The sequence below is a fragment of the Siphateles boraxobius genome, unplaced genomic scaffold, assembly GCF_051911475.1.
Source record: "Siphateles boraxobius isolate OS27281-9 unplaced genomic scaffold, OSU_SipBor_1 20, whole genome shotgun sequence".
NCBI lineage: Eukaryota > Metazoa > Chordata > Actinopteri > Cypriniformes > Leuciscidae > Siphateles > Siphateles boraxobius.
In genome coordinates, this window is record NW_027508811.1 from 9,819,884 (window position 1) to 9,847,781 (window position 27,898).

General features: G+C 38.6%; 2 protein-coding genes across 2 annotated transcripts; one reads left to right on the forward strand and one right to left on the reverse strand.

Moving 5' to 3' along the window:
* Window positions 1–252: 252 nt before the first annotated feature.
* On the reverse strand, window positions 253–8,796 carry arg2 (arginase 2). The gene is made up of 8 exons (XM_077236673.1): window positions 8,053–8,796; window positions 7,897–7,969; window positions 3,934–4,108; window positions 3,361–3,520; window positions 3,079–3,173; window positions 2,437–2,541; window positions 1,320–1,456; window positions 253–1,241 (listed from the first exon to the last, which is right to left on the reverse strand). The coding sequence occupies exons 1-8, from the start codon at window positions 8,161–8,163 to the stop codon at window positions 1,054–1,056; spliced, it is 1,044 nt and encodes a 347-aa protein (XP_077092788.1). The 5' UTR covers window positions 8,164–8,796; the 3' UTR covers window positions 253–1,053.
* A 961-nt stretch (window positions 8,797–9,757) lies between these two features.
* On the forward strand, window positions 9,758–27,872 carry rbm25a (RNA binding motif protein 25a). The gene is made up of 18 exons (XM_077236648.1): window positions 9,758–9,928; window positions 10,297–10,408; window positions 10,491–10,540; window positions 11,072–11,245; window positions 11,787–11,844; window positions 12,156–12,316; window positions 13,182–13,370; window positions 13,895–13,978; window positions 17,460–17,707; window positions 22,804–22,915; window positions 23,217–23,306; window positions 23,947–24,020; window positions 24,259–24,409; window positions 24,663–25,044; window positions 25,885–26,192; window positions 26,304–26,402; window positions 26,483–26,530; window positions 26,931–27,872. Exons 2-18 carry the CDS (start codon window positions 10,315–10,317, stop codon window positions 27,021–27,023), a joined length of 2,415 nt encoding a protein of 804 aa, XP_077092763.1. The 5' UTR covers window positions 9,758–9,928; window positions 10,297–10,314; the 3' UTR covers window positions 27,024–27,872.
* Window positions 27,873–27,898: the final 26 nt, after the last annotated feature.

Here is a 27,898-nt window from a genome sequence, read left to right on the forward strand (position 1 = left end):
ACCTGCTCTTTCGTCTTTCTCCATGTTTCTTTGGAAAATCTGTTTCTCGCATGCTACACGTTTACCACTCCCACTTATTTACATGTCGTGGTATACACGTGATAAATTAATCTGTTACGTTGACATTTCATACCGTGGTAACAATGTATACCGTCATACCGCCCAGCCCTACCAGAAGATTCTCTCATTTAATGTAGTTATTGATAGGTCATCAGGTGTTTCAAACCACACAGTCAAGGACAAGTCACAGTCTGTCTCCAGTACATTAGTTTATTGCAACAAATTTTTTTTACCGAAACAGAGAAATGCAACAAATCAACCCTCCATTCCTTAAGATACTGGTACTGGTGGTGAATACAGATCTGAAAAGTTGTACGAAATGCATTCATACATGATTTTTCAAAGGTTTAATTAAATATGTATGAAAATTACTAAAATAACTTATCCATTATTTAAAAATAAAAAGATCACTCGGTCTCAACCCAACCAAACCAGTAGGATTAGATTAGCCATTAAAAGTAGTCCTACTATACAATAAGAAAGAAAGAAAGAAAAAAACAAACAAACAAACAAACAAACATAGAAATACAAAACCAGTTCTGGTCCAAAAGTGCAATCAGGTTTCAAATGAAAGTAAATTCAATCAGTCCACCACAGTAAAGAGTCACCTCAGCCTTAAAAAAAGTCACTTTTTCCTGCAGTAAGTCCCAGAGCATGATCAGGGGTTACCTACTAATCCCATGGCAGCTGACAAACATTAAAAACATTTAATTTTCAGACAGAATAGTCCTAAAATACGGAGAATCCAGATCCCTGCTTTTTAAAAAATTTTAGCCAAGCTGAAATTAGTGCCAGGTACATGATAAATCTCACCCATGCGCTTAAAGCAGCACTTTGCCGGTGAGGCAACAATTTTTTCTGACCAAAACTACAGTAACCTTCAAATTAAATCTAAAGTCTGGTGCTCAGTCTCGGCAAATCCTTCAGTGTTTTTCTTTTAGAATTAGGAATGCGAAGTGGTTCGTTTGTAAAAGTCCTTGATTAGCTGGTGCTTTATATCCGCAGCTCAGTGTCCTCTTTTGGTTCTGGAATCTTCGGGAAGGCGACATGTGCACCTTCACGTGTCTGACCGAGAGCAGATGCTATGACGTCGACGGCTAGGCTGGATGTGGCCTCCACAGCCTCAGGCGTAGCTCCTAGTGTTGGGTTCACTTCAACCACGTCCATCGCAGAGAGTAAACCTGTGTAGTCCAGAAAAGGTAGTATTAGCGTCAGTTTTAGTATTTATTTGATTTCAATTGTGAATTGTAGATCTGTACCTGTGTTGTGGATCTCCTCTGTTACATAGATGCCCTCCCTATAGGTCAGTCCTCCATTAACAGGAGTTCCAGTGGCGGGAGCAAGGGATGGGTCAAATGCATCAATGTCAAAACTAAGGTGGATCGGCCTTTGTTTCCTGATATTAAAACAAGTAACAGTGACAAATGACATGGGTTGTCTTGTCTGATTGTGAGGTAGCATACACAGATTCAACTGAGATACAGTGCCACATAGCATTCAAAGGTGACATAAAAGTCAGGTTAAATAAAGCAGCTTGTGATCTTGTATGACATTAGTTTACCCAGAAAACTATTCCACCCCCAACTAAAGAGTTTTACAGTACACAGGAGGACTACATGGAGCATAAATTCTGCTGCTGGTTGTTTACAGACCAGGGTTTCCGTTGTCCGGTAATTACCAGACATTGGCCGGGGAAAAAATGAAATGTCTGACAAAATTAAATCTCTCCGGTCAAATTGTCCGATTAAAATTGCCTAATAATCCCGCCCCCCTAACGCAGTTAGTGGCAGCTCGTCAATAGAGGGTGCTGCCGTCCCTGGTCGCTGCGTCCCTGGCGAATCAGAATTTGATGTATGTTATTTTATCCAATCTGATTGGTTCTCGTCACCTGTCATTCAACTTTACGCTCATGGGCCACTACTGCGAGTGCGCAGGCGACTTTGACAAAACCTTGCTAGGCTGATCACTTTCGTAGAGATAATGGCAGCAGTTAAACCAAATTTAACCCGTCATTGATTTACAAAAAAAACCCTTTCACAAGGCGTTCGCTTTAAAAAAAAAAAAAAGGATAAAGGATCTCGGACTGGACCAACCCGATTGAGATGGTTCTCACTGCGGAACATGAAATCCACGGGGAGGAGTCGGATCCAGATTGATTATGTCATTTTTTAAGTTACATAGCCTGCCTCCAGTTTTCCTCAACTTGACTAATTAAGAGGCGATATTTGACCGGCATATCATCAAAATGTCCGTAAAACGAAACCTCTGCCGGTCACTTTGAAGGCACCATTTTTTTCTAGCGGAAACTGTTACAGACGTACCACCACTAGTTAAAGAAGTGTGTATGTTTTCACAATATCACTATACTCACTATACCTTGCCAAGAGGTGATCCAAAGTGACCTCCATTACTCTCTGAATGCCCATTCTGTCAATGTCCCGCATAGAGAAGTACTGAATTCCCAGGGTCTTCAGGATTATACTGAGATGAATAAAATCAAATTAGTAACAAGTAGTATTAATGCAGTTTTGAATTGTGTATGTCTGCTTTGTCTCACTCTCATTTAAAAGTTTGAAGTCTATAGTTTAAAAGGATCCATTTAATCAAAAGTAACAGTAAAGACTTTAAATTTTTACAAAAAAAGAAAATATTTTTAAATAACTTTTGAACTTATCTACTTTCTATTTGAAGAATCAAATCAAAGAATCCTGAAAATAATGTATCATGGTTTCCACAAAAATATTAAGCAGCACAACTGTTTAACATTGATAATAATAAGAAATGTTTTTTGAGCAGCAAATCATCATATTAGAATGATTTCTGAAGGACCATGCGACACTGAAGACTGGAGTGATGTCTGCCAAAAATTCAGATTTGCTATCACAGAAATAAATTACAATTTTTAATTATTTAAAATCAAAAACAGTGTAATAATATTCAACAATATTATGTTTTTACTGTATTTTTGATCAAATAAATGCAGCAAACTGCAGCAATGAAAAAGAACAGTGTGCTTACTGCTCGCCTGGATCCACATCTCTGAGGCCGATGTAGACCAGATCTCTGGCAGACAGGAAGGGTTTCATCCAGGAAAATCCAGGAACCTCTGGCATCTGCAATTTACAAAGCAGAATATAACGGCTTTAAGTTTAAGTAAAGCTTACCAGATATTTTCAGGAGACAAATTACTTTTAATTGGAAAAAAAAGTCTGCAAGTGTTACCTTCTTTGAGATAAAGGAATTAAAGTCATGTCAGAGATTGCATAACATCAACATCTTTTATGCATGAATGCTAATCACCTTGTTTTGCAGGTCCTTAAGTAAGAATGCTACAGACTGGCCGTGGAGGTTTCCAGAAGGCGAAGTCAGAGGAGTGTTGATGTCCGCATGAGCGTCCACCCAAATCAGACACAGGTCAGGGCACTGCTGAGCGTGGCCTTCCACTGAACCAATCGCTAGGCTGTGGGAATGAAATCACAAATGTTATCACAAACGCAAACTTTGCTGATTTTGGCCTTTATAGAACAAGTTCAACACAGTCTGAGATTACATTGAATTTTTTAATTTATCGGACTAGTAAATTTAGCATTCAGCTAGCTGGAAATACAAACAGCTTCCCGCGACAAAAGGAAAAACCTTGACCTTTTGGAAGCGAAGTGAGAAAACTGGCTTCAGCTTAGCCAGACTGCCACAACATTCATGCTTGTGCCAATAAGACAAAACTGGAAACACTTGTGGAAAAGGCAACTAAATATAAACTGACATTTTCCATTGGCAATGACCCATAACTACATACCAACATAAAGACCATCATACATGAATCAGATTTTTTACCAGATAATTGAGAAAAATACACATAAAAATTGTGTGCACCTGTGGTCTCCCCCCAGCATGATACAGGTATGTCCCGCCCCCACTGCGCCGCTCACAGCTCCCGATAGCAGCTGATTGGCACGTCCAACTGTGCGTGGGAACGGCACACGCATAAAGTGTTCATCTTTTTCCAGATGCTTGAAGGTCAGGTCTCCAAAATCATGCACAGGGTAGTCTACAACAAGACAGGACATATAAATAAACTGACTTGTCACTTGACAATTACTATTAACACTGATATTAAAACTTCCACACTAGGGCTGTGAAACGATTAATCGCATCCAAAATAAAAGTTTGTTTACATAATATATGTGCGTGTACTGTGTATAATTATTTTGCATATATAAATACACACACATGCATGTATATATTTAAGAAATATTTGCTTATATTTACTGTATATATATATATATATATATATATATATATATATATACACAGTAAATATGTATATAGCTCTAGGCATATACACACACACACTGGTATATAAAATTTGTATTATATATAAAAATAAATATTTTATATATAAATACATTTTTCTTAAATATATAAATGTATGTTTTTTTTCTTTTCTTTAGGCAGTACTCACAAAGGTATAACGATCAAGATTGACTTAAAATTGCCCGGAGTTCTCCTTTAACAACCCAATTCCACACTTTCTGTCAACTCTGACGAAAAGCTTGCTTCTTTCCCACACTATTTGATTGGCAGGTCGAAGCTGGCAGGTGACAGTTCTGTCACTCAATCCCAGCAAGAATCTGCCTAAGTCTTGAATTATTGAAATATAGGTTGAAACTCCTATTGGAGGACAGTAGTGAAGGTCTAAACAGCTGATGGGGCCCAGCATGACAGAACCAGACCAGCCTCAGTGACAGTGTTGAATTACTCATCAGATTTTAAAGCGAACTATGATGGATACGTGTACCATCCAGTGGCCTCTTAACAGGAATAGACATGAACACGGTTGACCTAGTTAAGGGTTAAATAAGAATACTTAAAATACTAGATGTGTTTTCTGCTTGAAAATAAGAAAACTACAAGGTATTTGGGAGTTGGTCGTCATAAGCAAAGACAGATATTAAGGTTTAGTTTGTAACTGCAATTGAAAACTTCAGGTTAATTTGCAGTTCTTGCTCTACCAAATTTTGTGTTTCTGTAAGCAGTGATCATGTAGTATCAATCAGTTAACTTACCTCTCATATGTAATTAGTTAAACATCTTGCCATATGCATATGACATACACAACCAACAGTTACTAACTGGAGCAAGCATCTATATTTGTTGCATTGGATAAGTGCTGATATAGTTTAGTCAAGAATGCTTGCCATATAGGGTGTTTGGTTATTTCCACAGCTCCAAACACCTGATGCCAAGCGTCTGTAAAACTGATGCTACAAATCAACATTGCATCAATAGATTATAAATATATATATGTGTGTGAGAGAGTGTGTGTGTGTGTGTGTGTGTCTGTGTCTGTGTGTGTATGTGTGTGTGTGTGTGTGTGTGTGTGTGTGTGTGTGTGTGTGTGTGTGTGTGTGAGAGACAGAGAGAGAGAGAGTGTGTGTGTGTGTGTGTGTGTGTGTGTGTGTGTGTGTGTGTGAGAGAGAGTGAGTGTGATTCTAAAAATGCATACTTAATCATAACAACAACAAAAAATAGGAACAGAGGTCATAAATTCAGAAGAGTATATAACCTTAAGGATATCAGGGTATTGTTTTTTTAATATGATGTTGAAAAACCGTCTGTTATTAGAGCGGGTGAGCCAGTACAGACAAAAAATATGTACAACACATTATACAAATTGTCAGCGTTAACGAGGGGAAAACCTCCACAGCTAAGGTGAAACGGGGTCGTCCAATCTGTCTAGTAAGTATGCCGTTTGTTCATAACCCCCTACGGAAAAAACGTTCAGGCTTAAGATAGCAGGATCTATCGGATTACATGGAGAACTTGTAGTTACGTAAAGCGGCCCTGAGCTTGGCACAATGTTTATGTAATTAACAGCTGACTGGCTGCAGGCGAGACTCGAGAAGTGACTTGTACATTCCGATGAGCAACTTTGGAATTTCAGGATGACTCAGAAGACTGTAAAAAAGGAGTTGCACCCTTTCCTTTATTTAATTATTAGTAGTTGATATTCACGTCAAAAGTAATACTTATAGCAGGTCGATACTAAAGTAAAAAAGCTAAAGTAAAGATACCACTCTTTCTGCTCTTACATGCTTGCCTTCAACATTAACTTTAAAAATATTACTGGTTTTTGCTTAGTATGGAAAAATAGGGACATTTTACCGCTATGGGATCGTAGACAGTGAACGTTTTTTCCTTTCCACCTCATTCTTTCCAGACATGAAGAATTACTTAATTCGACATTAATTGTGTATTTAGATTATAAGGAATAATTTCATAGCTGCCAACTTTGGAGTTTTGCTTGAGTGAGATTTGTTGACTACTGTATCACGTGCCGTTTGAACTGACGCGCTACAGCGATCTGTCACATTTAAAAGCGACAAAACGTTGGAAATATTGACATAATCTGACAGCTGAGAATTTGTTCCAAATCAAATGTAACCTTCTCTGTCTAGTCTGTCGGTGTCAGTGACCTCTTTGTCCGCGATTTTTCTCTTAGTGAGAAAATGCAGTGGTCCAATCAGTAGTTCAGAGCCTGAACTTGTATATAGTAATTCGGAAATTAGTGCACATGAGTGAAAAAAAAATACAGCACATAAGAATTTCTAATATAGCGTGAGATTTCTTTGTTGAGCGTAAGACCTTGAGATTGAGGCCTAATGGGTGAGTGTCACGCCAGGTGCATGAAAGTTGGCAACCCTGGATAATTTATTATGGAAAATTGTAATTAAAAACCACGAATGTTCCCCTGTAATCTGAAGCCAACAGTCCCAGAGCTTTTTGTGCAGAGTTCTGACGGAAACCGCTTTCATATTTTACTGGCAATGGTTAATCCACGACAGAGGACCTCATCTGGTTCATTTCTGACTATACCGGGAAAGACTCGGAACGATATCTGACTGCATCACATTCCGTAAAAAAATAAACTACATTCAGGTCCAGATCGCTTTTGCATGACTGCACCCTGCGTTAGCTCATCTGAAACGTTATCCTTACGACAAAGCCAATAGCACAAATGCTGATACGGCCATTACACTATAAAAACCGCTTGCTGCGGTCTGACCTGCGTCTCTCTAACGTACAAGCACGTAGGCCTACTCTTTTTGTTGTGTGAATGCAAAAACGTTTTCTAAGTGAAAAAATAGCTTCTGTTGAATGAATACATGTAAATGTAAGATCCCTACTGAGCCATCCCTAGGCTTTTGTTTACGACATAATACCCTATTGTTATGTGATGTGGCAGCGGGTTGTCTCATGCCATCTGTGAAAGCGCAGTGGTGAACTGCAGTGACGCACGAATTTACAGTAAATCTACCCCCCACCCCCCTCTCTTTCTGCGGCCAGACAACATCCAAAAATCCTTTATTGACCAAAACACTTTCATTTAAAGTTTTCAAGTATTATGAAACGCATACAATTTAGATATTATTGCTACAAACAGTTACGTCGATGTAAATTAATTCAAGTTTTTTTGGGATCTAATTTACCGTTGGATGATGTAACAGATGATGTAACACGGTGCCCTCTTTCTGACTATCGGCAGAGCTCGCGACGAATTATTTAAAGAGCTAGTTCACCCACAAGCTTTCAACTTGTGTTACTTCAAACAAAGCTGAATGTCTTTAATTATTTGATGAGGCAAAATGACAATCATAATACATTCACTTTTATTGAACATAAAAAAATAATGAAGCAATAAAGGGAATGGTTACTAAAGCTAAAAAAAAGTTAACCTACATAAATGATGAGAAAATTGCATATAAATATATTCCAGTCTTAAACATCTAAATAGAGAGACAGATAGATGAAACAAATACTAATGATGTACTTTACCAAGATATGAAAGTCTCTCCACCAAACCCGCATCGCGGATGGCTTTGGGTCCATGCTCCACCCCTCTCCTTTTCTGGAAAATGCAGTCACATTAATTTTATACATCGGTGAGTTTATGCGAGTTCTCCTTCAATAAATATATTATGTATATTTTACCTGTCCTTTGGAAAACGGAGCTCCCAAAATGGCAACAGAATGCGATCGGTTCTGCTGGCAGGAACTCAACGTGGATCTCAATAATCTGGACAGTGGTCCTCTCGATGCCATGCTGACTCAACCGGAGAGTTATGAAATTAGCAGCTAAATTAAACGCAACGGAAAGTTTGTCTCAAACAAATAGTCTGTCGACCGGTGTGGCTTTTTAATCCTCTCTCTCGGAACTGGCTGTTGAATCTCGAAGAACTGCCACGACGTTTTTCTTTAAGTCTTCCACTTAATTCATATTCATGAGTTAGTGAATAACAAAAGAAGAAGCTAAAGTTTTGGGTGAAATCTCAAGACCGCCCCCCCAAAACTCCAACAGTCGTCCAGCATCCAGTTGTATGTTATACATCCGCTCATAGCGGCGCGAACCACGTTTTTCTATTCATAAAGCGGCCAACATACGTCACACCCGACGGCACACCTTCATCCCAGCCAATCAGAAGCTCCGCCAGTGTGGGTTTGTTTTGATGGGCGTTGCTTGGACAAATTAGTGTATTATTTTACAGTCTTTGGGCGTGAGTGATGGGGTGCGTTTTTTGTCGTACTGGAAATTTCCATCTCTGCACTATCGACTGCATCATATGTTTTTTTTTGCTCGCCTACTGTCTCGTCAACAAATTCCCATCTTGCTTATTGAAAAACAGATCCAGTGTCCATAGCATGACTGCATGACTGAAGATTTATGTTCTATCAAACGTCTGAAATACCAGTGTGAGGGGGGTGCCAAGTTGTTGACAACATAAATTGTCCTTTGGCCTATTTTCAGTGTGATACCAACCAAGAGTAAATATACCGATGTTGACTCAAATACATAACCAAATACTGTTCATTTAGATGGTTGATTTATTGTTTGGTTAGTTTAGTTGGTTAGCTCATCTCACTGATACTGTAATAGGGAATATAGCATATAGAGATCAGTGGATGTAGTCCATATTCTCTGCACTTTGGCTCCATCTGGTGTTTTTATTAAAGATACTGTATACGTTTTAGACATGTCTCTACACTGCTATTAAATCATGATGGCATTTCATGTCATGTTGAATTCGTCTGTGTTTATGTCAGAATGCCAGAATGCATTGTTTGTGAGATATTATTGCTTCTTTGAAATAGTTGACTATTTCTGCATAAAAGAAAGTCAGCTGGACATTTGGTGGCGCTGTAAGCATTGATGTGATGTGCGCTGCATGTCAAAGCAGTTCCGGGATAATATTGTTCTCATTGGGCGGAATATTATTAGTTTTTTCAAATACACAAAAGCTGTCTTCCTCTAGGAGGCGCTTGTGGGCTCAAAAAGTATAATGGATTTATCCTACTGAGCGTATTGTTAATCTAAAAATGATATTTAAATAAATAAAATAATTCAAACGATCTGACATAGTCTACTAATAAACATAATCTATCTCGAAAAAATGAATAAATACCGTGGCCTTAATCTGGAATAATCCAACGCCAAGGCCGTCATCTTGCAATTTCAGATGCATTCTTGACAATAATTTACACCTTAATAAATTACACTAACAACCTTTAGTAACAACTGAATTGAAAATTTCTAGTGAAGATTTAAAACATGAGAATAATAATTTTTAACCAACCATACCAGGTCACTAAGCTCCGCCCGTCTGTAACACCAGTTTCATGCTAAATTGCCATTCCTGACGCTGATGGTCTTTCTTTGGGTTTTCAATGGATGCTCGTTATTATCAGAGGAACGCATGACCAAATCAAAAGAGAAACATTAGTAATTTTATTGAACGAGTCGTAAATCCATTCCTGTTGCGGATAGGAGGTCACATTATTTCCAGTGGAGTAAATACTAAAAACGAATTTGGTAAGTCTTAATCAACAATATAGTAAATACAAAGCATTTTGTAAAATTTTCCAGCCGGCCTCCTAGTTTAATTAGGATATAATGTAGAGTAGTGATTTTATTTTGCTCTATAAATGTGGATGCAATGGTTGTTGATGCAAATATTGTGTTTCTTCCGCACAGTTTGGGTGGAAAGACAATTGGCTTTCATATGATGCAGGACAGAGATGAAAACATGCATTAGTTATCAAGCAGGCAGTTTTGGTATAGAATGTGCGGTCTGCATCTATGTTTACTAACGTTATGTATTGTTTTTTTTATTTATTTAAGAGTGAAATCCCAGTTAGTATGACTTTGTATGATCAAACTCTTTAAGATTTCTTTGACAGATCGGTGTATCAGCAGAGATGTCATTCCCTCCTCACCTGAACCAAATAGCCCAGTTACCCCCTGGCATTTCCCCCACACAGTTTGCTGGCTTTCCCACCACTGTGCCTACAGGTATGTCATGGACATGAAAGATATGTATATTCATATAGCCTTATGACTTTCTTAATCTTTATTTATTTATTTATTTCCTCAGCAAGTCCAATAATGCCAGTCCCTGTAGGAATGATGACTCCATCTCCAGCGGTATGTCCTAAGACTGTTGAAATGTTTGTTTTGGTTACCTGGGAATGAATGGGGGGGTTTGCTAGTGGTTGGGGGTTGGGGGGGGATTTGCTAGTGGTTGCTAGTGGTTGCTAGTGGTTGCTAGTAATGGCCTAGCAACTATTACTTTCTCAATGGTCATTTTTATGGTTGTGTATTTCCATTATTAATGTTTATTTGTTTATTTTTCTCTTCCTTTTCTTGTTAATTGATATTGTGAAAAAAGGGAATGTACTGTTATTTCTTGTGCATCTGCATATTTCACACTTGTATGTATATTCCCAATAAATAAATCTTTTTTAAAAAGTCAGAAAAGAAATTTGGATGTTATCTTATAGGCTATGCAGTTTACAAGTTCTAATTACAGAGATCTCATGGTGCAATACGCTTACATTTTTAAATAGTAAACAACATATCTGTTTTCAAATTCAGATGCATGGATCTGTGAGCCAGGTATAGTCTATTACGTGCTATAAATTACTGTCTACTAATTGTTTCTCAAATGTCTCACAGGTTTTCGTTCAAACTGCAGGGCCAGTGGTTCAGAAGCTGACTCAGGAAGCCATTGCCTCCCGTAACAAAGTCCCAGAGGAAGGTATGGGAACCAGCACAGGGCCGACCACCACAGTGTTTGTGGGAAACATCTCAGAAAAGGCCTCAGATATGTTGGTGCGGCAGTTGTTGGCAGTAAGTGTGGGGACTTTATTCACCAACTTTGTCTGCACAGTTATATTAAATATTTTAGACCCCTTTAAATGGTTAGTTCTCCCCAAAATGAAGATTCTGTCATCATTTAGTCACCCTCATGCCATTCCAAACTCCTCTTTGAAACCCAAAACAGACATGAGCTTTATATCATGAACAGATTTAATTTATGCTTTTATTCATATATAAACATTGATCAGTGCACATCAAATATGGTGAATGGAAGCTCAAACGTGCTTGCTTGATGCACGAGCAAGCAAGTACAGTTGAGCTTTACAATATTTGATGTGCTCTATGTATAGTATGTGGATTGATCAAAAATATCTTAATTTGTGTTTCGAAGACCAATGAAAAACTTTGGGAAGGGATGACAAGGGAAGGCAAATGAACTATCCCTTTAAGTTGATTAACACATCCATTGCTCTACCTGATGTTCTTTGGAATATCTGTGTTATGTATCATTTGGCTCCAGATGTTTTAATAAGTCAGCTTTCTCAACATATTTTTTTCTTCTCTTCTGCAGAAATGTGGTTTGGTCCTCAGCTGGAAAAGAGTTCAGGGGGCTTCTGGGAAACTGCAAGGTATAAAGTAACACTATAATAACCCTCAGCGCATAGCCTGTCAGTAGTTTGTAGTCCACCATTATCAAGAAACATCTTATTGGGGAGCTCTAGCCATACCATTTTTAAATGGAATGAAAACATTTTCTGAAGAATCCTTCTTCATGATTGTTTTTATAATTGTAAACGGGGGCTTTCTTAGACGAATGTTCTCTGATCTGTTTTTCTATCCTATAAAGCGATATATTTAAAAAGATCACACCTTTAGCTATCTAAATTTATGTCATCTGTCTCACCTGATGTTGTGAACTTATTCAATTTTTACTTTGTAGCATTTGGCTTCTGTGAGTACAAAGAGCCAGAGTCCACGCTAAGAGCTCTCCGACTGCTTCATGAGCTGCAATTGGGTGATAAGAAGTTACTTGTGAAGGTGGATGCAAAGACCAAAGCTCAACTGGAGACCTGGAAGGCCAGTCAGAGGAGACGAAACGGGGTAAGATATCCTCCAGGACTCACTGCTAAATTGATACAATACATAAACCACAATTCAAAAGTTTGGGGTCATCAAGTTTTTTATTTATTTATGATTTCTCAAGGAGACATTAAATTGATCCAAAGTGAAAGTATTACATTTATAATGTTACAAAATATTTCAAATTAGTGCTGTTCTTTTGAACTTTCTTTTAATCAAAGAATCCTGATCAAATGTACGGCGTTTCCACAAAAATATTAAGCAGCTGTTCAAAATTTGATAATGCTAAGAAATGTTGCTAATGCACCAAAGCGGCATATTAGAATGATTTCTGAAGAATCACGTGTCACTGAAGACTGACAGCATGGCTACTTTGCCATCAGGAATAAATTTTATACATTTAAAATAGAGGAGTTATTTTGGGGTTGAGGTCCGGACTTTGATGGGGCCAGTCCATTATTTTCAATGTTCCAGCAGATTCCATCCGTTGCAGGTTGTTCCGGGAATAGTTAGAAGAATGTTTAGGATCATTGTCCTCTTGGAAAATAAAAACTGAAACCTCTTAAATATGTTATGTTCTAATAATTTTGGCCACCACTTTATATATATATATATATATATATATATATATATATATATATATATATATATATATATATATATATATATATATATATATATATAATATGTATTTGTGTGTGTTTTATTAAAAATATAAATTACTAGTATTAAAGTTTAAAATGAAGGCTCCTCACCTGGTTTATTGATTGAAAGAGCTTTTGTGGATCATGTCAATCTAAAGTTGTCCAGAGAATTTCCCTGTTTAGAGGAGTTTGTGAAAAGTGATAACTATCAGAAGTAACAGAAATACATATCCCCTATACAGGCTCCTCAGACTGGAGAAGAGCCTAAAGACGAAGAGGAGGAAGAGGTTCTGGACGAGGAGACGAAGCGGCGTGATCAGATGGTGAAGGGTGCCATAGACAGTCTGATCCGGGAATACTCCAGCGAGCTCTCAGCTTCCTCACAGGATGCGGAAGCCCATCAACGCAAGAAACGGAGAGAGAAGAAGGAGGTATTTAGGCTCTCACTATGTATATAATCGTACTGACCTGGCAGGCCTGTCATAATGACATCACTGAAATACTAGGACATTTGGCTTTAAATATTTTGACATCATTTATTCACTCACATGTTGTCCCGAACCCTTAACACTTAATTTCTCAAAAGATATCATGTGACTTCAGAAGACTTAGACTATAGCACTGAAGTCATATGAACTGCATTTTTGATTATTTGTATATAGGTTTGAAGCTTGAAAGCTTTAGTCTCCCTTTATTATAATTGTATGAAAAATATCAAATGGTAAATTATTAAAAATGTCTAATTTTGTGTTGCACGGATGAAAGAAAGTCATATCTGTCTTAACATGAGAGTGAATAAATGGTGACAGAATTTTCACTTTTGGTTGAGCTAAATTGAGGAAATGAGGAAAACTAATTATTATTATTGCTCTTAAAGGTCATATTTTTAAAAGGTTGAATCTATCTGCTTCTGCTAAGATGGACTAATAGATTTGACTACAATACTTTTCTCCAGGATGATATAAATGCCATGGAGCTGGAGGATGACAAGCGAGACCTGATTTCCAGAGAGATAAGCAAATTCAGAGACACACACAAGGTAACACGATCCTTTTCTCCTCCTTTCTCTCTGTTCTTTTCTTAACCTAGTCTGTGGACTGAAGACGGCCACATCTAGAGTACTCTAAACCTACATTATTATAACTGAAACTACACCTGAATAGAGTAAATTCACACAAAGAAATCCGTAGTACCACTTTGATATAACCTGCCCATTTTAGACAGCTGTGCTGGGCAATTTTCTAATCCAAGAAACATCATTATTGACATTTATTACAAATAATGACACTTTTGTTGTGTTTTTTCCATCTAGCAGCATCTAAGCATAAGATCTAACAAATGGAGGCTTAAAAATGTGGTAGATGACAGCATTAGAAGCTGTTCTCTAGAATGGTTATAGAAAAGATAGGGCAGAAGCCTCTTAGATTGTTCCCACTCAGAGGAACAGTGGCTACAGATGGGCAGGACCAGTTCAGGCTAGTTTTACCACACAAAAAAAGTGCATGAACGAACTGTAAACCTCCCTCTAAAGCTAATCTGTTCATTAAACCCCAACATTACGGTAGAGGTCATATGGTGACTAAAGCAAGATGAATCTCAGAGCTTTGGAAAAAGTTGCTGGAATAGAGGATGTAAGTATGAGCCTCCTCTTCTATTCTTCATATCTTGGGCGCCCCCTTCTGGAGGATAAACAAAGGCGCAACTGGCTCTGGGCCTCAGAGATGCTGCCCTGAGGATGATGTAGTGTTAAAATGACCCGCTGAAATGTAACACACTTTCATATCTTGACCTCAGAAGATAAACCGTAATCCTGAGTGTGTGTGTGTTCAGCGGAAGTTGTTCGATAAACCTTATTTTTGGAAGTTGTTGTGTGGGCAGAGCTCAGTGACCTTTTGTGAGTCCTCTGTGCAAAAGAGTGGTTTTGGTGAGAAATGCAGTACTGAATAACCACTGCAGTATTTTTCACTGTAGTCCGAGGGGGGCGCCATTTCACAGCACGCACCAAGCTGAAGATTGTTCAGGTAAGGTTGTCATATTTCTGTCTTTTTTCATTCCCTCTTTTTCTCTTTTTCTATCTATTGCTTTTGTATTTTTTCTGTTATTACATTACATTTTAATACAGTGATACATTACAACTGATACATTATCAGATTGAATTTGCCTATATCTGTGTATTTAAGACAATCATATCACAAGTAATCAAATTTTCTTTGAACTTTGAGATAAAAGCTCATTGTACGATGGAAACAGAATGATTAAAAATGGCTCTGTTTTAACAATGTAATGCTGAATTTTTCAAAGAGACTTGTTGAAATTAACTTAAGGTAAGCAAAACATGTGAAGAGGGCCTTTACATAGGAGTCTTAAAGGCACAGGAGGAAAAAAGACCCTACGGGTCAGTGAGAGGGTAGAAAGTGAGTATACACAGATTTTGTTTTAGCATAAAGACCTGTTTAACATTTATAAATGGAACAAAATGTATAATAAAAAGTATGGTCTATGACCCACCTTAATTTAAGAGATATAAAAAATAATAAAATAAAAGGTATTGTCTCAACCTGTTTTCATTGTGTTTATTCAGAGTTAAGTTAATCAAAATAAAAATTTTGGCTCGTTAAAATTCAACGAAAGGAAAGTCCGTTCCATACAATCCCACTTCTTTAGTGCTCATCTTTTCATCTCTCTCTGTTTCTCCTTGCCTTTCCTCTTTTCTCAGCGTTCACCATTCAGAGCAGAGAGTCGCTCTCCACGGTAATCATTCAATATATTTTCTATTGTTACAGCTATTTGAAACGTTTAGTTTTTCTGTAGCCTCTCTGTCTCTGGATGGTCAGCGTCTGTTGCCGTGTTTATTTTTTGGTCGACTGAGGCCTGAGGGACAACAGAAGACGACCCTTGGGTGAGACTCCACCTCTCTGATTTCATTCATTTTGCCAAAGTGAATGTATTTGGATGGTACAGTGTATTACAGATCTCTTCAAAACTGATTTAAAAATTAATTAGTTAGTGGAAATAATGAACACTGCTTTAAAATCCGCTGTTGCACTTTGAGAGAAATACACAGGGTGTGTAGAGATTAATGATGTACCAGGTCGATACTAACATCAAAAAGTGTAATGCAAGTCAAATTGGTACCCAAGGGCTGTCTGACTGACAGGTGCGTATATATGTGTGTGTGAACAGTCACTTCTTGGTCAAAATGGACGTTTTGGAGAGGTATAAAAGGGTCAGTTTTACAGGAATGCACAAAAATATCTTTGTGGTGTAAATTTAGCCAAATAGATGTTGCTGTGTATTATTTTATTAATATTAATCAAACACTTCTGAATACTCCAATAATTGGGCTAAAAATGCTTTCCATTGTTTTATTTTTATTTAATATTTATATTAATATTTTTACTGTTTAAATAAATGTGCGTAAAGTGTGCATATATTTATGTTTGTATATAAATGTATGTGTATATATACACTACCGTTTAAAAGTTTTGGGTCAACAAGATTTATATTTATTTTTTGAAAGAAATTAATAATTTTATTCAGCAACAATGTATTCAATTGATAAAAAGTGACCGAACTTTCATTTCACTTTCTTTTTCAATCCTGAAAAAGGTGTCATGGTTTCCGTAAAGAATTGGCACAAATGTTTTCAAATGATAATAATAAGAAATGTTTTCTGAGCACCAAATCACCATATTAGAATGATTTCTGAGGAATCATATGAGACTGGAGTAATGGCTGCTAAAATTCAACTTTGCCATCACAGGAATGAATTGCATTTTACAATAGAAACTGAATTATATTTCACATATCCTTTAAAAAAATAAAATGAATGCATCCTTGGAGAGCATAAAATATATTTTTTCAAAAACATGAAAAAAAATTCTTAATGACCCCAAACTTTTGAATGTAGTGTATTTATTAAGCATATTTGATTTTGCTGTGGTAATGAAATTGATTGTGAGAATTCAACTCTTATTGGTACAGACTACATAAATGTAATCACAGCAACCCTGATAGGGAGAATGTTTAAATATATTTGAGTGTATGTGAACTAACCCACCTTTCCTCCTTAAGGTCTAGTTTTAATGTAATTTCTGGCAATGAAGCAATCTCTGACCACAGACAGAAATGTCTGCCACAACCAACTGTGAAATCTTTTCAGGTCAATCAGAGAGAAAGTATCTTTATTGCAGTGTGGGCTGTGTATCTGCCATCAAAATGATTACTCAATTTTAAGTATTTCAGATATTGTAAATAGTCCATAATCATGTAGGATGATATTTTTAATGAAGTATCCAATAAAATGTGTACAATGAAACTATTAAACTTTATATGGAAGAGGAATACTGTGTGTGCATCTGTTGAGTGTAAGTGCTGAAATAATGAGATTTTCATCTGGCTTCATTATTTTAAACCTCATTCTGTTTCCAGGGAGATTCTGGAACTTTGCTCTTTTTCTATATGTGTGCTCTCACACTTACATTAACTAATTTCTCTCTTTCCCCACCGGAACACTGCAGAAACTAGAGGAGGAGAAGGAGAAAGAAAAACAGCAAATTGAGAAAGAGAGGAGAGAAAGAGATAAAGAGAGAGAGCGAGAGAAAGAACGACGTGACCGAGAGAGAGAGAAGGAGCGGGAGAGAGAGCGACAGAAGGAGAGAGAAAAGGAGCGAGAGAGAGAGCGAGACCGTGAACGTGAAAGAACAAAGGAGAAAGAGCGGGAGAAAGAGAGAAGTCGTGATCGTAGTAAAGACAGAAGCAGATCAAGGTGTGTTTGACTAGAATCTTTACAAACATCTGTATTTGAAATTTGACTAACGCGTTACCTAATAAATGTGTGCAGTTTGCGAGAATTTTAAAAAATATATTATTTTGACATATATGTCCCATATTCCGTTTCGCTCGGAAATACATCACATTACTTAAAGGGATAGTTCACTCAAAAATGAAAATTCTGTCAGTATTTACTCACCCTCATGTTGTTCCAACCCCGTAAGACCTTCGTTCATCTTCAGAACACGAATTAAGATATTTTTGATTAAATCTGAGAGGTGGATCACTCCTCCATAGGCTTCTTAAGGGATTGACACTTGTTCCCCGAAAAGTTATTAAAGACATCGTTAAAATAGTCCAAGTGACTACAGTGGCTCAATCCTAAGTTTATCAAACGACGAGAATACTTTTTGTGCGCAAAAAACCCCAAAAATAACGACTTTATTTCAACTATTCATTTCCTTCTCTGTGGGCCTCGAGTCAGTTCACTAGTGTAATAGCGTAAGCTTCTGTTGTTGTACGTCACACGCATCACACACATGACCAGCGTCGGCCAATAGTGAGCCTACGTGTGACGTAGCTCTACGCAATCACACTAAGTGAACTGACTCGAGGCCCACAGAGAAGGAAATGAATTCCTTGAAATAAAGTCGTTATTTTTGTTTGTTTTTGCGCACAAAAAAAGTATTCTCGTCGCTTGATAAACTTAGGATTGAGCCACTGTAGTCACTTGGACTATTTTAACGATGTCTTAAATGACTTTTCGGGGCTGGCAAGTGTCAATCCCTTAAGAAGCCTATGGAGGAGTGATCCAGCTCTCAGATTTAATCAAAAATATTTTAATTCGTCTTCTGAAGATGAACTACGGTCTTACGGGGTTGGAACAACATGAGGGTGAGTAAATACTGACACAATTTTCATTTTTGGGTAAACTATCCCTTTAATGTGCGGTGTAATCCCATTCCATGTTATTTTAAAAGACGTCATGAAATCGCCTCAGGTTAGTGCTGTAACCAAGGTTCCCTGAGAAGGGAAAAAAATGAGACTCCTTCCAAATCAACTCCACCACCTCAGGGTGCAGTCTCCAATGCACGGGCCTCAGCTCCTGCCTCGACAGGATGTCTGCTCTCTGATCCAGATGCCTAGGGATGTATATTGCTCTCAAGGAGAGCTGCTTGCCCTGGGACCACATGAGGATCTGGTGTGCCAGTCTGCAAAGAGGGTGCAACCGCAGACCCCCTGATGATTTATGTACGAGACCACCGATGTGTTGTCTGAGCGGACAAGAACATGATAGCCTCTGAGGTCTGGGAGTAAGGACCTCAGAAATACAGACATCCTCTCCAGGCAATTTATTTGACACAAGAGATGATGACCTCTCCATAGATCCCGAGTTGAGAGGCTGTCTAGTACCGCACCCCAGGCTGTGATGGACGCATCTGTTGGAGACCCCAGCACAGGTCCTTGGGACAAAACCAAGGCTTCTGCCACATTACTAGGGTATGAAGACACATGCACTTAACCCTGATGATGCTAAATGTGTTGCCCCTCAGGGAAAACTTCTTGATCTTGAGCCAGCACTGCAAAGGTTAGTTGTACAAAAGGCCAAAAAGAATTACGTTGGATGCAGCTGTCATGAAACCCAACAATCTTTGAAACTGTTTCACAGTGATGGCTTGGCACCATTTGATTCTGTCTATGGCTAAATGGATCGGCTCTGCCTTCATGGTAGTCAAGTCTTAAACTACTTATAGAAAAGTGGTCCTCTGTAGTGGAGAAAGCACACTCTTCTTGGAGCTCAGTCTTAAGCCCAAGCATGTGGGTGAGGACAACATCTCTATGCTGTACCACCATCTCCTACAACTGTGCTAGAATTAGCCAGTCGTCTATGTAGTTGAGAATACGGATGCCATGGAGTCGCAACAGAGCCAGAGCTTCATCCATGCACTTTGTAAAGGTGCGGGGTGACAATGCTGGGCCGAAAGAAAGAACCCGATACTGGTACGCCTTGCCCCTGAAAGCAAACCTGAGTAACTTTTGGTTGAGGAAGGATAGATATATGGAAGTACGTGTTTGAATATATTGTGACAAACCAGTCCTCTGATCTGATTTGAGTTACAATGATGGCCAACATCTTGAACCTGTATGTCATCAGAGTATGGTTTAACTGCCGAAGATCTAAGATGGTACAAAACCGCCCATCCTTTTTGGGAACTATGAAGTACCAGCTGTAAAATCCGTAATCTCTCTCGGTAAGAGGGATGTGGCCTATGTCCTCTTTCGCCAAGAGAGCCTGAACCTCCTGTTCCAGCACCTGATCCTGCTCTGGGCTGACTATCGTGGATAGTACTTCCTTGACTCAAGGTGGATGAGAATTGAAACTGAATTCTGTACCCTTTCTCTATAATCTGCAGGACCCATTGAGACACGTTTAGCAGAAACTTCCATGCTGCCAAAAAATCTGCCAAGGGAATCGGTCTCTCGAGACTGACCTTTGGTGCATTCTGAGTAGTGAGTCCGAATCCTTGAAGAGGATGACTGGCAGAGAACATCCGGACGCACTGCTCAATAGCCTACCTGGATGGCGAGTCTTCCAGTAGTGCAACGGGTTTGAGTGCACACTGAGCAATGGGCTCGCAGGAAACTGCTGTGCCCCAAAACACAGAAGGTGATGGGGGTAGGAGACCGATTTCCTGAGGGCACTGAGCCGTAGCTGGTCAGCCGAAAATACTCTTTGTGTACTAGGGGTGTGAATCGTCACTGGTCTCACGATTAAATTCGAATACGATTACGATGCGTTGCAATATATTACTGCACATGGCTACGTTTTCGTCAATGAATACAAGCAGTCAGGTATATGAACTCCCTTTTTATTTTATCTGCTCCAAGAAAGTACATGCATGCTGTAAATGTTAAAATAGTGGGTGCAGTTTTTTATTACTCGCTTTAGTCTTGCGCACAACAAGCACAAATCACAACAGAGAAACATCAGTAGGCTATAACGGCTATAATCGATTATGGTCTATTACTGCATCGATGCAGAATCTTCCACATTTGCATCACGATGCATCGTAGAAACGATTAATTTCAACACCCTTATCCTGTACCTTCCTCAGAAGGGGTGAGTCTCGCAGTGCCGAAAATGGTCGGCCTCACACTGAGTAATGAACACATCGGAAATCACTGCGCCCCAGAACACAGAGAGGGGCGCGGGTAGCAGGCCGATTTCCTTAAGGCATCGCGGAGAACCGGGAACACTTGACACTGGTGTGGACCGCTTCCCTCTGGAGGGGACTGCCCTCAGAGGCCAGGACCTCTTTTCCAAAGCCTTTCTCGAGGGAATGATGGTCCTCAGATCTGTCTTCATGGGCAGACTTTGGGCGAGAGTGCCATCCTGACCCCTGTCTCTGTGAGGGGGGGTTCGAGAGGCGACTCTCCTTTTGCTGTTGGCGGTGCGAGGATCTAGCTGCTAGCTTTGGATGTTCCCAAGCAGCAGCCCCAGGGCCCGGGCTCCGGTGAGGGATGAACCTCTGGAACGTCACCGCTTGCTTTTTATCCTCCTGGAACCTCTCGACGAGAGTGTTGACTGCGTCGCCAAAGAGGTCAGGAGGGGAAAGCGGGCGTCCAAGAGGTTTAGCCATGACTGCTTCTTCGTAGCCTCCATAGCTGCCATGGACTGGCCGAAGGCAACTCTTTTCACAGTTTCAGGACCCACACCCTCGCCTTCATCCAGGTCCCTTAGCAAGTCATCCTGGAATGCCTGCCAGATGGTTATCATGCCCTGGTCTGACCTGCTGCTGGTTAAGCTTTGCCCAGCATGTTAGATGTTAGTTAATTTCACGTAGCCAGACCTTCAGACTGACGACTGAAGGTCTGGACTCTATCGCAGCTTCTCTTGGCCAAGGACCGCCCAAGAGGACGTTTGACTGACATGTAATGCAACCAATCACAGTTCGTTTTGTTCCGCTTCATGTTTAGGGGGGTGACAACATAATGTCAATGTCCCTACAATAACAGACTGGCATGTATCTAATAAATGATTCATTCAAGGATGTTGTGCAAGTTTACTGAATCTTTACAAAATCCAGCATTTAGTTCATCCTGGTAAGCACTCATTGTCACAGTTGTTAACACAACGGCTTTCTTCTTCCACGAGTGGTTTTGGCATTAAAGCATTTGTTTCCAGGCGGACCGATATAGAACGCGACACATCTCCCGGACATCCTGTAGAATTCAACCACTCATACCGCGACTTCGAAACTCCTGAAGTGCCGGGGGGGCTTGAGCCTGACCGCTCTCCTTGAAGAGGGCCAAGCGGTAGTGGATTGCCTCATCGGAAGACGATTGCAATGCGCACTGTCAGCCCCCTTGAGAGCTAACCTTACATGCTCCGCTTCCAAGCAGATAAAACAAAAATCGTTTATTTCCCCCGCCATAAGATAGCGAGGGCATGGGGGAACACATGATCTAAACTGCTAAGTCACCAAATTTTCTTTCTAATATAGTGTATTATTTCATTTCTATTAATGTCAAAGAGATTGTCTGTTTTCTAGTGTTCTCCTAAAAGTTCAGATTTCAGATACACATTCAAATGTATAGTCTTTATCATCAGGGAAAACTGAAGCAAACAAACCTAAATAATTACTTTTTTGTATAGCACCTTTCAAACAGTGTTTATCGTAGTGCTTCACATGACAAAGAATATACAGAACTTATGCAACTGTAGTTTATAAATAAATAAATGAAGTAGGACAAATTAAAATGCAGTAATTAAAACATAAAAAGTACATACAATAAAGGTAAATAAAATAAAAACCATAAGTCCATAAAAAGGAAACATAATCAATAAAGTAAAAAGAGTATAAAATACCTACTTCTATTTGTAGTATTTGTAAAACCATTTTAATGGGATCTTTAGAATATGTGCTTTTTTTCTAAGAGTGTTTTTCCCAGCGTTCCATCGAAAAGCTTTGTCTTAAAGTTTTGTCTCTATATCCTTTGTAAGTGTTGTTTATCTTCTGTAAGTAGTGTAATTGCTAGTTTCTAATGTACAGAATAAATGTTGTGTGTGGGCACGATTTTGTTTTGAAGGGAGAAGAGTCGAGAAGAGAAGAAAAGGGAGCGAGAGGAAGATGAGGAGGAGGCGTACGAACGACGGAAGTTGGAGAGGAAGCTTCGTGAAAAGGAGGCAGCCTATCAGGAGGTTTGAAATCTTTATCTTTCTAGAAGACCATAAAGGAACATCTCACAGATAACATGATTTCCTTGCTCTTTGCAAATTAAAAATTTTATCTACTTTAAATGCTCATGTTGAAATTAAATTATTAGGTTTTGGGTCCATAAAAGTGCAGAAAAGCTGGTGAGAGAATATCTGTGCCGTTTCCAGAGCACTGCTTCTGTTTCTGGAGCTTTGTAGTGTCCGGCCTCTAAATCAGCTGACCTCCTTTATTCTCAAATGCTTGAAACCGAACACAGTAAAATACTGTAATGTTTGTCTTTCACAGCGCCTGAAGAACTGGGAGATCAGAGAAAGGAAAAAAACAAGGGACTACAGTAAAGAAACAGAGCGAGAGGAGGAAAGACACAGAGAGATGGTAAGAATAAATGGATGAAAACTATTAGTTATCTGAGTGTATTATACATGATGATTCAAGTAAACTCTCTAATCTAATAGGGGTCGCCAAGATTTTTAAAGTTTTTTTTACAATGTCTTGCTTACTATGACTGCATTTATCGGATCAAAAATACAGTGAAAACAGTAATTTTGAAAAATATTACAATCTAAAATTACTGTTTTAATATATTTTAAAATGTAATTTATTCCTGTGATGGCAAAGCTGAATTTTCTGAATCATTTCGCCAGTCTTCAGTGTCTCATGATCTTTCAGAAATCATTATAATATGCTGGTTTGGTGCTCAAGAAACATTTCTTATCAATGTTGAAAACATGGTGATGCATGCTTATTTGTAATAATGCATTTATTTGTAATATTGCAATTATATATAATGTTATAAAAAAAATAGTAAATTCTTTACTGTTTGCAAAGGTTTGAACAGTTGTGTTCTTATTTTTTCTAAAACATTTTTGCCACATTTTGCATGAGTAAATTAGTCTAGCACACACAGGAAACTTAACGGCCACATAAAATCATCTTAGATATTGTGTGAGTATTCAATATATCACTCCAGTGGGCAGAGAAAATGATGCAAGTAAAGCTTTGTGTTTTTCTTCAGACTAAAGAAGCCAAGCGCCTGAAAGAGTTCCTGGAGGATTATGATGATGACAGAGATGATCCCAAATACTACAGGTACAAACCTATAGAAATGATGGTATTTTTGTTTTTGTTTTTACATGTCAGGGTAATTAAATAACAGTACTGCAATTTTTAAGTTTTGTAAGCATACACAAAGTGTGAAAATATTATTGAAATTGATTTTTAAAAGATATTTAATATCTTAGCTGACCATAGTTTAAGAAAAAGCACCAAAATTACACCTTTCACCCTGTCTATTTTTCTTGTGTTGCTCTCTCTTTGTCTTTCTCAGGGGCAGTGCATTGCAGAAGCGATTGAGAGATCGGGAGAAAGAGCTGGAATTAGATGAGAGAGACCGAAAAAGAGAGAAAGATGAGTTGGAGGAGATCAGAAAGAGACTCCTAGCAGAAGGACACCCAGATCCTGATGCTGAACTTCAGAGGGTGTGTGTGTGTGTGTGTGTGTGTGTGTGTGTGTGTGTGTGTGTGTGTGTGTGTGTGTGTGTGTGTGTGTGTGTGTGTGTGTGTGTGTGTGTGTGTGTGTGTGTGTGTGTGTGTGTGTGTGTGTGTGTGTGTGTGTGTGTGTGTGTGTGTGTGTGTGTGTGTGTGTGTGTGTGTGTGTGTGTGTGTGTGTTTTTATGTCTGCATTTATCTGTGTGTGTGTATGTGTAACTGTGTGTGGTTTTTTGCTTTAAAGATAGAGCAGGAGGCCGAGAAGCAGCAGCAACCTCCTCTAAAGCAAGAGCAGACTGAGGAGGTGCTGCAAGTCCCGCGTGAGGAGCATCAGAGAAAAGGAGTTGTGGAGAAGGACAATAACTCGGACAATAACATCACTGACCAGGAGGAAGATGAAGAGGAGGATGATGATGATGATGACCAAGAGGCCAAGCCATGCCTGAAGCCCACACTTAGACCTGTTACCACGGCACCCTCTGTCTCTTCAGCCAGTGGGAACGCCTCACCCCTCACACCCATCAGCGAATCACCTCGCGACAACATCGCTCCACATGAGAACTCTTCACATGAGGCCCCACCCACAGAAGAGCTCCGGCCTAAGATAGGCCTCAGTCTCAAACTAGGTCTGTGTGTTATTAAAATTACTGTCACAACAGCATTTGAGCAGATGTACAGTACCGCTCAAAAGTTTGGGTCAGCAAGATTTTTTTTAATGTTTTTGAAATAACTCTCTTTTGCTTACCAAAGCTTAAATTTTTTTACTAAAATAGTCAAAACAGTATTTTTGGGTAAATTTAACAGTTTAAAAGAACTGTTTTCTGATTTAATAAATAAATGTTTATGTATATTATACTTTTCTACTTTTTTTCAATGTTGAAAACAGTTGTCGTGCTTTTTGTGGAAATCATGATAAAAAAAATTCAGGATTCTTTGATGAATAGAAAGCTTAAAAACACATCATTATCAATGTCTTTACTGTCAGTTTTGATCAATTTAATGCGTCCTTGCTGAATAAAAGTATTAATTTATTAAAAGAAATACTGACCCTAATCTTGAACAGTTTTTAAATTAAGATTTAGTGAAAACTTCAATAGTTAGTTCAGCCTGAACCACTAAGCAACTTGATTCAAATTTTTTTATTTTATATAATTTTAGCTTTAGATGTGATGTGTTATTATTAATTTTTTTAATCTTCTGGTTTGCATTGATACAATGTTCAGCATTCAACATCTAACTGACGGGTGACATCATATTATTTGCATACTGAACTGCATTTGGTCTTTTGTTTTACATTTACATACTAAACTGTGATTGGCCTTGTCTTCCTTGTTTTACATTTACATACTAAACTGTGATTGGCCTTGTCTTCCATGTTTCTATTTAACCATCTATGGCCCCCGCCCATCATCTTTAAATCACAAAAGTTTTTCTTCTTTTTCACATTAAACTTTTTTTTCTCTCAGGTGCTGCAGGAAGTCCTAAAATGCCGCAGGCAGTAAGACGAAAGGCTCTTGCTGTGGTGGACAGCGTCTTTAATAAGTTTGATGATGAGGAGACAGAGGAAGCACCCAAGAAGAGGAAGCTGGTACCTCTCGATTACAGTGAGGATGAGAGGGGAGGTCTTAGCCTAGATGGAGCAGAGGTCACGGGAACAAGACCTGGTGTAAACACAGAAGAGAAACGAAAACATATCAAGAGTCTGATTGAGAAAATTCCCACAGTCAAACAAGAGCTGTTTAATTATCCACTGGACTGGAACATGGTGGACACGGTGAGAGAAAACAATTAAACAAGCCTATAATGTTGTGGCCTGTAATTACTCAGCCTAGATATTGAACAGTAATGTGTGGGTGTAATGTATCAATCACTTTTTCCCCCACAGACATTGATGGACAGGAGGATCCGCCCCTGGATCAATAAGAAAATCATAGAATACATTGGAGAGGAAGAAGCCACACTAGTCGACTTTGTCTGTTCCAAGGTATGTTTGTGTTTCTATCTGGGTGGTAATGTTGTCTGTTCTCCTTTCTTGGCATTAGTTTGTTTTTTGTTTTGTTGCAGGTCATGGCTCACAGCACACCAGAGGGAATTCTGGATGATGTTGCCATGGTAAATAGCACACGGAAAAGTGTATACACTTTACACACACGCAAACACTAAATACTATTGGGTGAATCTCACAAAACTTGTTAAGTCAGTAATCATATTTTTCCCCAAATTCCTTATGTTATATTATATTATATTATATTATTGTAGAACCATTAAGGTTGTTTGCATTTGGAAATTATTTTCATGACACTTAAGCACATTAATCATTACCACTGTGCTAAAAATCTTATAAAATCCCATCAAATGATTATTATTCTCATACCAGTACCAGTAAGTAACCACAAAAACTATAAAGCATTTACATTTATTTAAATGAAATCAGATTTTTATAGTATTTATAGTGATAGTTTTTATAGTAATACTTTTACTGTGTGGATAATCAGGGATGTGTTTTCTACAGGTACTGGATGAAGAAGCAGAAGTGTTTATAGTGAAAATGTGGAGACTTCTGATCTACGAAACAGAAGCCAAGAAAATCGGCCTGGTAAAATAACATGAACTGAGAGAGAGAAACAAGCAGGAGAGAGGGTGAAGGTAGCCTGGCTTCTCCTGCTTTTAGAGCCTTTAAATTAAAGTATGGTGGATGAACGCCACAGACTGATGCACTTCAACTCTTCCTATATACTCTAGAGGATTAACTGCACAGCTATGTGTGTGTGTGTGTGTGCGTGCCCGTGTGCATGTGTACACTGGTATGAGGTAGAGTGTGTCTGTGAGCGCGTGTGTGCATGTGTACACTGGTGTGTGTGTGCGCGTGTGTGCATGTGTACACTGGTGTGAGGTAGAATGTGTCTGTGTGTGCGCGCGCACGCATGTGTACACTGGTGTGTGTGTGTGTATATAATTGGCATGTGTCAGTTGGTCTGAAAGCATTACCAAAACTTGTGTAAAAGTTGAAAGTTTCTTTTATGCCCAGATTAAACGGAATCTAGTTTGGCTGGCTGTTTCCATTTGACTTGTAGTTTTTATTTAATTCTCTTAAGTCTCAATTTTAGTACAACCAAGTTCAATCAGCTAACGTTTTTTTTCCCCCCTTTTATTATTTACGTGAACTCAGTTGGTTTTTACTGTCTACTTGCCTCATTACAGAAAAGTATGATGATTTTTCTTGTGCGTGTGCTGTATCAACAAAAAATAATGTTTAAATAGGGATTAAATATCTAATTGTAAACGTGCTGAATGAAGCCATACATGTGGAGAAATAGGATTTTCTCCAAGTTTGTCTGGTTTTGCAGCAGTGGTTTTGAATGTGGTGTATTTTGCACATACCAGCCCATTTGAAGGTTTGTTTCCATGGTGATTGCTTTGAATTTGAAATAATTAAAATGTTTGATTTTCTAAACTGGAACCAATACTTTTTTGCTACTT

Excerpts from the sequence above, each read along its gene's own strand:
- rbm25a (XM_077236648.1), top strand. The coding sequence starts at position 10,315 with ATGTCATTCCCTCCTCACCTGAACCAAATAGCCCAGTTACCCCCTGGC. Across the intron at positions 11,845-12,155 it reads GGCTTCTGGGAAACTGCAAG|CATTTGGCTTCTGTGAGTAC; the intron begins GTATAAAGTAAC and ends TTTACTTTGTAG. Across the intron at positions 12,317-13,181 it reads GTCAGAGGAGACGAAACGGG|GCTCCTCAGACTGGAGAAGA; the intron begins GTAAGATATCCT and ends TCCCCTATACAG.
- arg2 (XM_077236673.1), bottom strand. The coding sequence starts at position 8,163 with ATGGCATCGAGAGGACCACTGTCCAGATTATTGAGATCCACGTTGAGT. Across the intron at positions 4,109-7,896 it reads GGAGAGACTTTCATATCTTG|ACTACCCTGTGCATGATTTT; the intron begins GTAAAGTACATC and ends GTCTTGTTGTAG. Across the intron at positions 3,174-3,360 it reads TTAAGGACCTGCAAAACAAG|ATGCCAGAGGTTCCTGGATT; the intron begins GTGATTAGCATT and ends TGTAAATTGCAG.